The sequence below is a fragment of the Phalacrocorax aristotelis genome, chromosome 2 (assembly GCF_949628215.1).
Source record: "Phalacrocorax aristotelis chromosome 2, bGulAri2.1, whole genome shotgun sequence".
Taxonomy (NCBI): Eukaryota; Metazoa; Chordata; class Aves; order Suliformes; family Phalacrocoracidae; genus Phalacrocorax; species Phalacrocorax aristotelis.
This window is the reverse complement of record NC_134277.1, coordinates 25,625,492-25,640,105: the sequence shown is the minus strand read 5'-3', so window position 1 is coordinate 25,640,105 and position 14,614 is coordinate 25,625,492. Positions and strand designations below refer to the sequence as shown.

General features: G+C 38.8%; 1 protein-coding gene across 4 annotated transcripts in view; it reads right to left on the bottom strand.

Moving 5' to 3' along the window:
* Nucleotides 1–14,614, bottom strand: part of CDK14 (cyclin dependent kinase 14) — a 325,979-nt gene that overhangs the window by 62,102 nt on the left and 249,263 nt on the right. For all 4 annotated transcript variants that reach the window (XM_075082797.1, XM_075082796.1, XM_075082795.1 and 1 more), the window contains 2 exons: nucleotides 9,209–9,348; nucleotides 4,938–5,084 (listed from right to left, as the gene is read on the bottom strand). In XM_075082797.1, the coding sequence (XP_074938898.1) occupies nucleotides 4,969–5,084; nucleotides 9,209–9,348 (256 nt within the window). In that variant the 3' untranslated portion in view covers nucleotides 4,938–4,968. The remainder of the gene's footprint in view (nucleotides 1–4,937; nucleotides 5,085–9,208; nucleotides 9,349–14,614) is intronic.

Genomic DNA, 14,614 nt, shown 5'->3' with positions numbered 1-14,614 from the left:
AGCTGTGTTGTTATCTGACAATTCTCTTCGACAATTCAACAGCTCCTTCTGTTTCCCTCTGTCCCTCTAACTCTACTTATCTCACTTACCTGTTACCTTCATGGCCCTGGAGAGCTACTGACACCTTTCTTTGTGCTTTTCATGCAACTTTTTGCTTCACTGAGCTTTGTGAATGAGACTTTAACTGAGTATCTCATCATAAATACCCCTTCCTTTATGCTACTCTCCTGCTTACTGCAACTCCAGTCTTCTGCTAGAGTAACTGACTCAGCTCCTAACTCCTTCATTTTACTAATTGAACATCCTACTTGCCAGTCACTGCTCTTCTGCTTAAAATCACAGCCACTTGCTATTCAGATTAAGCCTTCACCAGACCCCCTTTTCACATCACTGCAGTCTTTTTTCCTAACTCCTTTCACTCTCCACACTCTTATTTCCTCTTGCTTGGTGATCTCATGCCTTCAAAGGTTTCCACCCATCCTAACAATTCCTCACCTAGGTCCAGGTTCCGTGTCCGCATTTCTTCTGCCTCGCCTGCTATTCTAGTTTAATCTCAACAATCCCCAGCTCTTTACATCATACAAGTAAGAGGTCTTCTGTTTGGTACTCTTCCAGTATTATCTGCTGCTCCACATTTTATATCACAAGTCAAATAGTACAACCAGGAACTGACCTTTTATTACACTGTAAAAATCTAAAACAACAAAGCCCCAAGCCAGGATGGAAAAGCATAATCAATAATGTATACATGTCACAACTTAACATTTGTTAATTGTCTCCTGATCTTATACAAGGAAAGGTGCTATTCTGTGTTAAACCTGTGGTTGAGTAGCCACAACAGTACAGCGATGTATGTCAAAGGTACACATGGCTCTCTCTTTCTGCTTATGTATAACATTTTAAAGTCACCTGCATCTGCTTAAATAGATATTCAGTAAGAATGATCAAATGGTTCTCTTTTGTGCTATTTTACATTTGTTTGCAAATACAAACTTTATATTGCATATAGCATAAATGAAAAATTACATTTGTTTGGAAGTAACAGAAAGGAGATTCTGTACATGAGAAATGTACGTAAGCTTCCACACAAAAGGTCTTTAGCACAGATGGGCACATTCTAAATTTACTTTAGATGGATGATATGTCACGTTAGAACAGACAAGGTTGAAGAGATGTCTGCAGGGACACAGCCCCAGGAAAAAGTAGGGATTAGCTTGTCAATAAAGATGTAAACAGTCTGCTGCTGAGGCAGCCTCATTTCTGACATTAGAAAATCTTAAATGGTTTGCTGCTGAAGAGCATGTGCAAAAATTGGGGCAGGCTGTCAAGACCAAAAGCTATTCATTTCAGTTCTTCAGTACTTGCTGCCTGTGACGCAACCAGCCTCCTTAACATTACAGGGTTAAAAAAAAATTGCACTGCATATAAACATACAACAGTAAAACTGAATATAATTCAAGAAAGTTATATCTGACACTGTAACAGGCAAGCTTAGCTAAAGACAGACTTAATGAGAGTATCAACTGCATTTATAGGAGACTATACCTTTGAATAGGTACACGAGCAGCATGTGCATTTATCTCAGCTCCTAGAATTCCCATAACAAGATGTTATAATGGACTCAACTTGCAAAAGTAACCGTGACTTAAAAAAAAAGGCAGGTCTAGGTTTTTGAATGAAATGAATCTGCAGTTTGGGTATTTTGTGAAACACTGTGAGTATGAAACTATTTAGAGAAGCATAATAAGTAAAGCAGCTATATAAGGGAATACTGCTAATCTGGAAGAGTCTGTCAAGTGGTAAATCCCACTGAACAAACACTGGGGTGATGCATACCAGCAGAAGAGTTAATGCCGTGATATAGGAGCAGCCTCACATTCACAACCCCTGGTCCTCATGGGGGACTTCAACCATCCTGTTATCTGTTGGAGGGACGAAACAGCAGGGCACAAGCAATCTGGGAGGTTCCTGGAATGAGTTGATGATAACTTCCTTCTCCAAGTGATAGAGGAGCCAACGAGGAGAAGTGTTATGCTGCACCTTGTTCCCACCAACAAGGAAGGGATGGTAGGGAACGTGAAGCTCAAGGGCAGCCTTGGCTGTAGTAACCATGAAATGGTGGAGTTCAAGATCCTTAGGACACCAAGGAGGGCACACAGCAGGCTCACTACCCTGGACTATAGGAGAGCAGACTTTGGCCTCTTCAGGGTCCTGCTTGGTCAAGTACCATGGGATAGAGCCCTGGAGGCAGGAGGGGCCCAAGAAAGCTCATTAATATTCAAGGATCACCTCCTCCAAGCTCAGGAGTGATGCATCCCAACAAAGAGGAATTCAGGCAAAAGTGCCAGGAGGCCTGCATGGACAAACAAGGAGCTCCTAGACAAACTCAAACACAAAAAGGAAGCCTACAGAGGGTGGAAGCAAGGACAGGTAGTCTGGGACAAATACAGAGAAACTGTCTGAGCAGCTAGGGATCAGATTAGGACAGCTAAAGCCTTGATAGAATTAACTGGCCAGGGACATCAAGGGCAACACGGAACTTCTATAGGTATGTTGGTGATAAAAGGAAGACTAGGGAAAATGTAGGCCCTTGCTGGAAGAAAATGGGAGACCTGGTTACCCAGGATATGGAGAAGGCTGAGGTACTCAATGACTTTTTTTGCCTCAGTCTTCACAAGCATCTGCTCAAGCCACACCACCCAAGTCTCAGAAGGCAACGGCAGGGACTGGGAGAATGAAGAACCACCCACTGTAGGAGAAGGTCAGGCTTGAGACCACCTAAGGAACTGAAGGTGCACAAGCCCATGGGACCAGATGAGATGCATCTGTGGGTCCTGCGAGAACTGGCAGATGAAGTTGCTAAGACACTATCCATCATATCTGAGAAGCTGTGGCAGTCCAGTGAAGTTTCCACTGACTGGAAAAGGGGGAACATAACCACCATTTTTAAAAAGGGAAAAAAGGAAGGCCCGGGGAACTACAGGCCAGTCAGTCTCACCTCTGTGCCCATCAAGATCATGGAGCAGATCCTCCTGGAAACTATGCTAAGGCACATAGAAAATAAGGACGTGATTGGTGACAGCTGACATGGCTTCACTATGGGCAAATCGTACCTGACAAATTTGGTGGCCTTCTACAACGGGGTTACAGTGTTGGATAAGGGAAGAGCAACTGACACCATCTGCCTGGACTTGAGCAAAGCATTTGACACTGTCCCATATGACACCCTTGACTCTAAGTTGAGGAGACATGGATTTGATGGCTGGACCACTCACTGGATAAGGAACTGGCTCAATGGTTGCACTCAAAGTGTTGCCGTCAACTGCTCGATGTCCACGTGCTGACTAGTGACAAGTGGTGTTCCTCAGGGGTTGGTATTGGGGCTGGTGCTGTTTAACTTCTTTGTCAGCGACATGGTCAGTGGGACTGAGTCCACAGACCCTCAGCCAGTTTGCTGACAACACCAAGGTGTGTGGTGCAGTTGACACACTGGAGGAAAGGGATGCCATCCAGAGGGACCTCGACAGGCTAGCTAGGTAAGCCCATGAGAACCTCATGAAGTTCAACAAGGCCAAGTGCAACGTCCTGCACGTGGGTTGGGCAATCCCAAACATGGATACAGGCTGGGTGGAGAATGGATTAAGAGCAGCCCTGAGGAGAAGGACTTGGGGGTGTTGGTTGATGAGAAACTCAATGTGACCTGGCAATGTGTGCTTGCAGCCCAGAAAGCCAACCGTATCCTGGTCTGCATCAAAAGAATTGTGACCAGCAGGTCAAGGGAGGTGATTCTGCCCCTCTACCCCACTCTGGTGAGACCCCACATGGAATACTATGTTCAGCTCTGGGTACCCCAACATAAGAATGACATGGACCTGTTGGAGCGAGTCCAGAAGAGGACCATGAAGATGATCAGAGGGCTGCAGCACCTCTCCTATGAGGACAGGTTGAGGGAGTTGGGGTTGTTCAGCCTGGAGAAGGCTCCAGGGAGACCTTCTTGCAGCCTTCAAGTACCTGAAGGGGGCCTACAAGAAAGCTGGAGAGGGGCTTTTTACAAGGATAAGGGGTAATGGCTTTAAACTGAAAAAGGGTAGATTTAGATTAGATATAAGGAAGAAATTCTTCACTATGAGGGTGGTGAGGCACTGGAATGGGTTGCCCAGAGACGCTGTGGATGCCCCATCCCTGGAAGTGTTCAAGGCCAGGTTGGATGCGGCTTTGAGCAACCTGGGCTAGTGGAAGGTGTCCCTGCCTATGGAAGGGGGTTGGAACTAGATGATTTTTAAGCTCCCTTCCAACCCACACCATTCTATGATATAACAACCACCTTTCCCTTAAATTAAGTTAGAGTAAGTAGCCTCTCTACTTACCTGCCCTTCCCAGGCTCTGTTCTACTCTTAAAACATCTGAAGTCATATTACACACTATTTCACTGCTGAATAACCAGGGTTAAAGAGATGGGGTATTGAATGAAAGCCATCCAAGAACAAAACTAGTTCTAGTAGACCCAGTGATATAGATCAAATTCATTAATATAACAGCACCTCTGTTTCCATCACAAATATCCTTCTGCTATCAAGTCTACCAAACCTACTAAATGAATCTTTTTTTGTCCTTGCCCCAAAGTTTAACAACAGAACTGGCAAGATATTTTCTTTCTCCATATCTTACCAGGGGAAAAAAATATCAGCCCAAATTAAAAGCAACCTAGAGTTTAATCTGCTGGCACCAACTTCTGCAATATTTTCAACCTGTCAGTGACACTGGTCCTGCCCACAAGGCCAGGAACTTACACTCCTCATGTTAACCATCTGCAGAAACAGATTATCTTCCTGAACATGAGCAATTTAAGAAACATGCAGTTGTATATTATATTTTGTTTCTCTAAAGAGAACTAAAGAGTGTTTTCAAAGGTACTCCTTCCAATAGTCATGTCTTACCTGCATTATCAGATGTGAACATAGGTACTCTTCAATGTTTGCTGTTTGATACACCTTTGCCATAACTATTGTTTTTTCCAAAGACTCTCATGCTTTCTCCAGTCTCTGGCTGTAATCTTACATTCGGTACAGTAAAAATAGAAGACACTGCAAAAAAGAGTGGCAGTTGAGAAACTTTGAGTTTTTCCACAAGTAGTAATTTAAAAATAATTAGTTAATATATATGTGGCAAAGACAACACTGAGTAAATATATACAGCTTTTACATATATGGCCTATTTACGCAAGCAAGCAGTGTAAATATTCCGACTAGAAAGAACCTGCATGCATGATGATGGAAGACGTAGGATGCAAACATTCTCAATTGCATTCATCTAAAAAAACTGTTCCCAGGGGCTGTGTGTGTGTTTGCTTGTCCTTACACCGCTATATAATTAATATTTTCCATTTTAAAATTTCTTCTCTGATAGCATTTAGAAATAAATAAGAATGTGAAAAAATGCAGTGAAGTTTTTCAATAATTTGACATCACGTATTACATTGTCAAAATCCTGATGCCAGTAGAACTAAGATATTTTGGTTTACTTCATTTTATTAATTATTAAAAGACAACTGGGCTTGTTCAAAATATCCCAACAACTCAAAAATCTTTTACACAAAGCAACCTCCTCCTGCATGAGCTAGAAAAACCTTGAAGGTTTCCACATAACACCAGGCAACTAATTATTAGTAGACATGATGATATTAATCAAAGGGATCAAACTGAAAATGGTTGAGGACACATTGATGATATGAAAACTCATTTTTACTTAAGATGCCTCAAACTGGTAGGCAAAAATCACTGACTTTTAATACCTTCCAAGAACAAATGTCCATATAAAAATATCATCAGAGAGCTGCCACTGCATGATTGCATAAGATAATGTTAATAGACCGTCTCTTTAAAGAACTGATCAGGGCTGGAACAGTTTTCTTTGCTTTCACACTAACAACTAGCATAGCTGTAAGTTTTTGGACTAGTCTAATTTTTATGCATTTTAAAGACCTACCTATTGTTTTATGCACAAGATCTTCCCACTGTACTTTTGACATCTCAACTTGCATTTGATATTCTGCCATCCGTGGTAACATACGTTATGAATGGCATATGTTCCACGCAAATAAATCAATATGAGCTCTCAAATATGAAAGCAGAAAAGCAGGAGGACTAATTTATTTTTTTTTAAATAGAAAATATCAAGTACACATATTCAGTAAAAGCAGTTAATCTATAGATTACTGCTCAGGTCTGAGATGAGTGAAGGCTGTGTTTCTTCAAGGACTGTATTGTATTCCCAGACAATGTTTTTTAGGAGGATTGCACAACTCTTACCTTTTTAATGTAATATTTTAAAAAACAGAAAGTGGCAAGTGGCTAGATGGTAGATAGAGCTCATCTGGAAACTGAATTTCTAACTCAACTGAAATGATGCCTTGACTTGAAACCAAACAATAAAAATTAAAAATTTTGCTTCTCACATAAGCTCATTTTGCACAGATTTTAAAAATAAAAAACAAGATCAAAATGTTATCCTGTAAAATATTATGTGGAATATAAATTCATAGTACTAAAGTCAAAACAAGAAAAGAAACACTTCTTATTGACTTTTTCAATTTAGGCAGAGTCACCACACTTTTGTGAAATACTGTGACTCCAACGAAACAATATTTTCTCATAGAAAACAATTTGACTGATTTCCGCCCCCCCTTTCTTCCTCCTCACCAGAGAGTCTTTCCTTGGTTTTAAGTGCTAAATCCCCAAATTTGCAATTCAGCACTAGGAGTAAGTTGGACAAAACATTCCATGCTGAACGCATCAGAGATTCGTAAAATTGCAGTGGTGTCTTGATTAGGAGGCAGAATATTTTGTGTGTACACACAGCTTTGGTGTGCATAACGTCTCAATGTATTTATACTTACATTTAATTAACTACTAATAGCAAGCCCTTCCCAATGTAAAATATTAACCCAGAGAACTAGAATCACAAAAACTGGTAATTTCAATACACAGTAAACATTTTCCCAACTCTCCAAAGTATATGACTTCTTTGTTTTGTAAATATGTTTACAAGTATATCCAAGTCATACTAAATAGAAATGATTGTAGTATTTGATACTGGGATTGTCCTTTCTTGCATCTGGATTTATGCTTCATAATGATTATCTACTAAACACAGAAATAGTCTTTCTGTAACTCAAAATTTTACTGGAGGCATTTAGAAGAACCTTGCTTTAAAATATAATGATTTTTCATCTTTATTCTCCCCCCTTCAAAAGGTTTCACTGCTCCTGATGTTTAACGTTATGCAAAGACGTGTTTCTGCCAATGAATATCGCCTTATGGTTATGCTTCTGCAAATAACCTGCTGTGAGCTGATAAAAGGATTAATGCAGCCAAAATTCTTAATCTGTGAAATTACAAATTAAATTCTCATATTAAAAATACCACCCTGAGGTATTTTTTGTGGTTTTAATTCCCCTCTGGTGTTCTGCATACATTGTGCTTGTTAATGACTAGGACAAGACTGTCTCTGTTGGCAGCCTGCTGCAGAGTGATAATGTGTAGGCATTTACTTCACTGATAGAACTGGATTTAACCACTGACTGATAAACTAAGTGGCAAGTGGGTAATAAGTCCATATTAACAGAAAAGTACTACTGCAGAATTCAGAATTCAAAATCCTGGCTAGACTAAATCACACAGTCAAAAGGATTGAGATGTCACCACTGCAGAGTGATTTTTGTTTTCCATTTAGTGGGAAAGGATAAATGAACTGCCATTCTTGATATTTCATTAGTCCTGAAGAAATGAATCTCTTAGCATCAGTTTCAGCAAAGACAGACTTTCAACAGAAACCTTAATTTACACTGCATCCTTTGAATTTTCAGCTTATAAAGTACCAGTGTCAGCAAACTGAGTGGTGGGTTAGCACGGCATTGGAGAAAACTGGAAATCTTTTTGCAGAGCGAGGACACCGTCTATGACACAGTCAGTGAGCGACAAAAAATTCATGGTGCTAGTTTTATTTTAATGCTCATATTCTACAAATGTGAGGGTGCTCTTCAGACCAGAGTCTGGAGTAGGGTAGTTGGACAGCCAGGCCACAGAACCAGCTCAAAATGTGACTACTACAGCTGTTGAGGATGGAAAAGATAAACTTTTGGAAGACAAAAGTTTTCATTCTGACACTGATACAAACAGAATCTATTGTGGATTAATATTCAGAAAGGGAGCCCAGATTTTACAAGCAAACTTTTAACTCAGCCATAGTTACACACACACAAACGTGCCATTGTTGCATCACTGAACTTTTTGCTTTGGAGTACTGGATTTAGATCATTTGCTAATGGATGCATGCTTGAAAGCAGAAAAGAACATACACTGTTCTAATGCAAGCATGCTTCTCTCTACCACAGACAGTTAAAGCAAAATGCTGATTGTTATTCTCCTGTGAAACCTATTTTTAATAACAGAACCTTTTCTGAATCAAAACCATCATGCATTATAATATTTTTCCCCAGAATAAATAGTAGTGTGCTTTTAACACTGGAAAAAGATATGGATGCGTATGATACAAAAGATTTACAATTATTAAAGAGATAATTGACAGCATACATGATGATAGGAACATTTTTGCTGAGTCAACTGGAATGCATCTTGTTTAATAAAAGAAATAAAAAGATGTATGTAAATACTGAAAGCATTCTTAGTTAATATTATCATCTGCCATCCTCTTCTTACAGTCTAATTCAGTAAATTAACTGATTGTCTACTTTGTATTTTTCAGACTTCTGAATGCTGAGTCCTTTCTTAAAGGTTACAATTATAACAGATATAGATTCTGTGAATCAAACACAGCTGGATTTTTATCCTGTATGCTGCAGCTAGTTAAGAAGTACTGTATGTTATAAAGTGAAAAGCACTAAATATGTAAATTGTATTTTTCCTTTTGCTTTATGACAATTCAGATAATTCTCTTGGCTGCACACATAATCAAATACAAAGATAGCTGGCTGCAGACTGCAGAGCAGAGATAGCAAAAAAAAAAAAAATCAATTTTTTCCTGTGTCAAGCTAACTACATAATTTTAAGCTACACAATTGCACTCACATGTTTTGTGTGTGGCTCTGTATGTCCATGAAGCTGTCTGCATGTGAGGGTTAGCATACACAGATGCAACTGTATGAACTAGCATCTTTGCTTTTAATCAGTTTGGAGGTGGTTATACTCACTATCAGTTAACTCCCATAGCCGTGGGGGCAGGTCACTGAAATACTCATGGCTCAGGGCTGCCTGTGCCGACAATCTGTTCTTTGGGAAACACTGGAGTAGTTTGGAGGCTAGATCTTCAGCGTGATTCACAAAGCTCAGCCTGAAACACAAACGAAAAATTTTTTATGAAAAACAATCTCATTATTCTGTTTACTAACTCCATCTGCAGTCAGCAGAGTTGAAAGACCAAGTCTTGCTAGCCAGGATAATGACAAAGCCTGTTTGGGAGCACTATCAGAAAAGATATTCCCCAGGTTAGGGAGTCAATGAATTGTTTCTGGATTGATCGCTCAAAAATCATATAAATTTTACAAATATAGAGCATATAATATACCATATCACATATGCCTTGCCTAGTATGCTAAAGAATCATGAGCAACAGTGTCTTGAAAGCAACTGTTCCGATTCTTCCATTTACATTTTATTGAGCATACTGACAGACTGAAAATTTACAGCACTGGAAACAAATGATTATGACTATCTAAACCCATGAAATCCAAGTTTAACATAACAGCAGTATTCATACAACTTCACGAAGTATCAAATTTTAAAATCCAATGGCACTTAACACGCAACATATGCATCATGTTTCACAAAGACATTTGTTTTTCGGGAAGTTCTAACTTCTTATTTTTTCATATATTCACACGGCAGGGGGCTGACTCTTCATTAGGTGTTCATGCAATGCAAACATTAAATTGTGAAGTGAGTGAATTATATTTTCTAAGCTACCTAGGGAAGTCTGAGAAAACTCATTGTTTTACTGGGAGCTATACGCTTGGAATACTATAAGAAAACATAAAATAAAATAATAGGTTTGGAGGGGAGAAAGTAAAATGGTAATCAGAAAGATGTGGCTTGGGTCTAGTAACATCTAGCTGCCTCCTAAATTTCCAAAACCACCAAACTTATTGTAATATGGAGTCAGAAAAGAGGTGCTCAATCTTGTCAACATTGTGTGGCTATTATTAGTAGGCAACTCTGTAAATTCAACCATGTCTTTGTTCAGTAAAGATCTCTAGTCAGGTAAAAATGCCAAAGTGTATAAAAGGTCTCCTATTTTTTGATGCACTGGTTTCCCAAAACAGATAGAGAAGACTGCAGTCCAAAATACCGCAGTATTTGAAAAAGATGGTGTTATCCTCCAAAATCAATAATCCTATAGCATGTTTCATGCAAATGTTCACTTTTGTTCAGCTCAAGCTGACTTTCTGGAAAGCCACTCAAGGAAGATTAAACGGAGTTTAACAGAGTTAGTCTTTTATTTTCACATACTTAATATTGGGCTGACATGCATTAATTTATAAGGATCAGTGTATGCACAGGTGAAAACTATCTCTGCAACAAAGAACAGATGACAGTGAAAACACTAAATGAAAAAAACCCATGTTAATACAGTGAAAACTTTAAGTCACAAATGTCATTGATACAACTTTTTGTCCGTGCCCATACTACACTCAATGTGGGGGGAAAAAAAAACACAAAAAACCCAAACCAAAAGTCAATAGCATCTCTGCTAAATTATGTGTATGATATGATGACATTTGTAATGATTCAGAAAATATGCCACTGGCTGACTTTTTAATTTTTAGCAACTGTACACTAGATAGGAATTTTTTAATATTATGCCTATCTGATCTCTTCCTGAATTTGTCCAGAAATTACCCAGGGATGAAATGCCCAGAAGTGCTGACCACTTCAGGACATTATTTCTCATTAGCCATAATTTTACAGAATTCCCAGGATTAGGATTTGGAATCATTATTCTAGGTTAAACAGATGCTAAACTTCAGTATTTCTGATGGGCATAAGTTTTCTGTTTTCATTTTTAGTTCATGACAAAATAAAGGCACCTTGAATGAAATGGTCATTGCCTATACATCAGAATCTCCAACAGGATTAATTCCAGATTCCTTAAACTACTAGGCTGTAGAAACTGTTTCATTCAACTCTTTTGAAAATTACAGAAAAGTTCATTAGAACACAGCAAAATGCCAGGAGAAAAGGCTGCTCTTAAAGAAAGGAAAAGGAGGAGTAAATATTCAGGGACAATTGGTATTAATTCTTCTACACATCCAAAATTCCCATGGAATGGTGACTATATTGAGTCTGTGAGGCCTGTCTTGTGTCCTAATACCACCTCCACCAATTATTTGTTCAGAGGTCCTGGCAAATCATTTCACCAATGTACTTTTTTCCCCAGAGAGGTAGACGCATCCTTTTTAGGAGCCATAGTAAACTTGCTCTGTCTTGAATGAAAGCTACCATTAAGTCAGAAAAATGGGATTACTTAAATAAGTAATGAAATATTACCCTCCAATATAAGAATTGTACTGTTCCTTAATTGATCCACAGGTATAGTGAAGATGCTAATTAAGTAAGGCAAAGCAAAAGAAAAGAACATTCAAACATTAATGAATTTTGAATTGCAGGTGAAATTATGGATGATGACACCCTAGTTCCTCGGTGCTCTTGAACAGAGTAGTGCCAACATTTTGACTGTATTAATGGTCACCAATGTACCTGGCATACCACTAAGATATTTTTTTTTTAGCAATAATGCCAGATTAATGAATATAAATTGAGAATATTTTTAGCAGGAGCAGTTTAGGAAGCCAAAGTCACCTTCCCAGTTTAGAGACAACAAAGATACAGGTTTACTGAGATCAATCAAGAAGCCAAAGATAAGTATCAAGTAATCAGCAGATTATACATTAATACAATATAAACCCAACAAAAATATCTAGAGCTGCAACTTAATCACTTCAGCTAATGAAATAATTGTGAATACATCAGTCAAAATTAGAATCAGTTTTACAATTAATAAAGAGAAAAAAGACTAAATTCATTGCACAGTCTGCAAAAACAGTTCAATCATCTGCTATAATTATTACATTTACCTGCCCTGATAATACTCCAAGTAGTGCTGGGCGTGGGGGGGCATGTGTGGGGGTTAGTTGTTTCTACAGTGCTTTGAAGATTCCAGTTGCTATATAATTAGTATTATGTTCCCAAGCATTTATAGATTTTAAACTCATAAGGGACCATAACGATCAAGTCTCACCTCCTGTGTAATACAGGCCGAAGAAGATCATCCAAGTAACCCATGGATCAACTCATCACTTTTAGCTAGGCTCAGCTGTATCTTTACATTTCTACATCAAAGTTCTAGCTTTGTTTATGGAGCTTTGCACAGCAATGAAAAAATTCGTCTCCAAAACCCGTGTCTTCTGTGAAGGTCACTTCTGGAAATCAGTGGACACTGCAAAAGGCATATGCATGTGCGCTCCTAAGGTTATCAGTCTTAAAACTGATGCCTTAGTGGAATGCATGACTAATTTTGCTGCTTTGTTTAAGGACAAGCTATTCTTCCACTTATGAAAAATGCACTGTATGATCATATATTTAAATTACATCTACTACATCAGAATTGTTTGGGGAAACCCAGTTAGCACACAACCTCAGCGGTCTGGAACATTGGAACGTTTAGTTTTGTTTCTTTCCTCTTTCTTTCTTTTTTTTTTTTTTTTTTTTTTTTTGCCAATAGTCTCTTTAAAATCTCCTCCTTAAAACATTAACAATCTGTCTGATGTAAGTCTGAAACATGATTCCTCAATAGGGACAAAGGCTGAATTTTCTGATGGGGTTCAGTAGTTAAGTATCTAATACAGAAAAGTTAACAAAAAGAACTAAAGAAAAAAAAGATTTGATTTTTAAATACACCTCCTTCAGTATGTGACAGGATGGAATTTCATACAATATGGCTTTGTGTCTAAAACATAATAGCATGTTTTGTCTCACAGCAGTTGGGCCATATAGGAACTTGGCATGCATGATATGGCAAGTCTCAATACTCACGCTTCACTTACTGTCACACTAATCACTGAGGAATAGTTACTAGCCATGGCAGCATACATACTTTCAGAAAACGGGGCGTACAGCAGGATACAGAGAAACCTCTGGCAATGAGTATTAAATAATATGTAGTTATTGTTTTGAGAAATACTGGGAATATTTTTACAGACCTACTCTGATAACATTTGTGAAACACACTGATTTTCAACTTAATCCCAAATGCCTTAGCTCAAGAAAAACAAACACCATACGAACTTGTCTCACTTTAAACATATATGAATCTGACTAGACTTGAGCAGTTGTAAATCTCATTGGATTACAAGAATTTGATTTAATTTCAGAAAACTAGCTTAAATGTCTTTCTACCACAGAGGAAGGTCAGTATTTGGTCAAGCAGAACATGACTAAGATCACTGAAGTTTGGTTTAAGCTCTTGAGAAAAAAAAAAGTTTTGGGCATGTGCAGTGAAATTCTGAACTTGGGGTGAATTGCTTTTAAATGCAATGGAGAAGGCAGCTCAAATTCACATTAATTATTAAGACAAATGGGCATTAAAACAAATGGAGATAATATGCTGTCTATATACTCCTAACAGCATGAGGTAAATACTTCCCAAAGCAAAAATCGTTTACTGTGCATATTTTCTATGTGAAGATGCGACTCTCACAGCGTATCATTAATTCATTTTTCAACTGGCATTTATAGCATGGCCTAGAGGACTGAAGCACCTAATTCCCTTTGGAAATCTCAGCTCTGCTTCTTTATTCTAAGTAATCCCTTGCAACCTGAAGTGCTGAAAGACAAAGCCACAGTTAACCTGAACAGTCACACTATTTAGCAGAGTTCAAAGCTTAATGGCAAGAAGAGAATAAACAGAAAATTTCATGTCTTGGTGCATATCAGACAGGCCATATGGTAACCCTCGCAGGTCATTTTGCAGAGGACACCATGCTCCCCTCAACAACAGGGCTCCTGTAGAGTCCCTGTGGTATCTCAACCACCACCGCACCGCCAGGAGGGCCATATTCCCCATTTACATCCAAGTCTGCTTGAGGACGGCAGTCTTTCCCCCTTGTCCCAGCCTTTTGGCCTCTCCCGAATTCTGACACAAAACTGTGCCAACACCGTATGCTATAGTTAATATTTTCTTTGCAAATTCATTATCTTCTGACCCGCTGATATGGACATGCCCTCATGTGCCTTGATAGTTTGCACCTCTGAATATGCAAGCGACCCTACTAGCAGCAGCTACACAGCACACAAATCAGAGCAGGGACTACCATAAGTAACGTTTCCTTTTTACTAAATAGTAACAGCCTCTTCTGTTGTTACAGCCATGCCGAGAACACCTACTGTCTTCAAAGACCTGACGTGCCAGCTCCAGCATGCAGGAGCTGCTTCCCTAATGTGCCTGGTGTGCCTCCACAGAGCTGTTGCAGAGATTATTTAGCCATCATGAAACCACTGCAACAAGTGAACACAAGTTTTGATGCGATGCTTTTAGCTTTTGA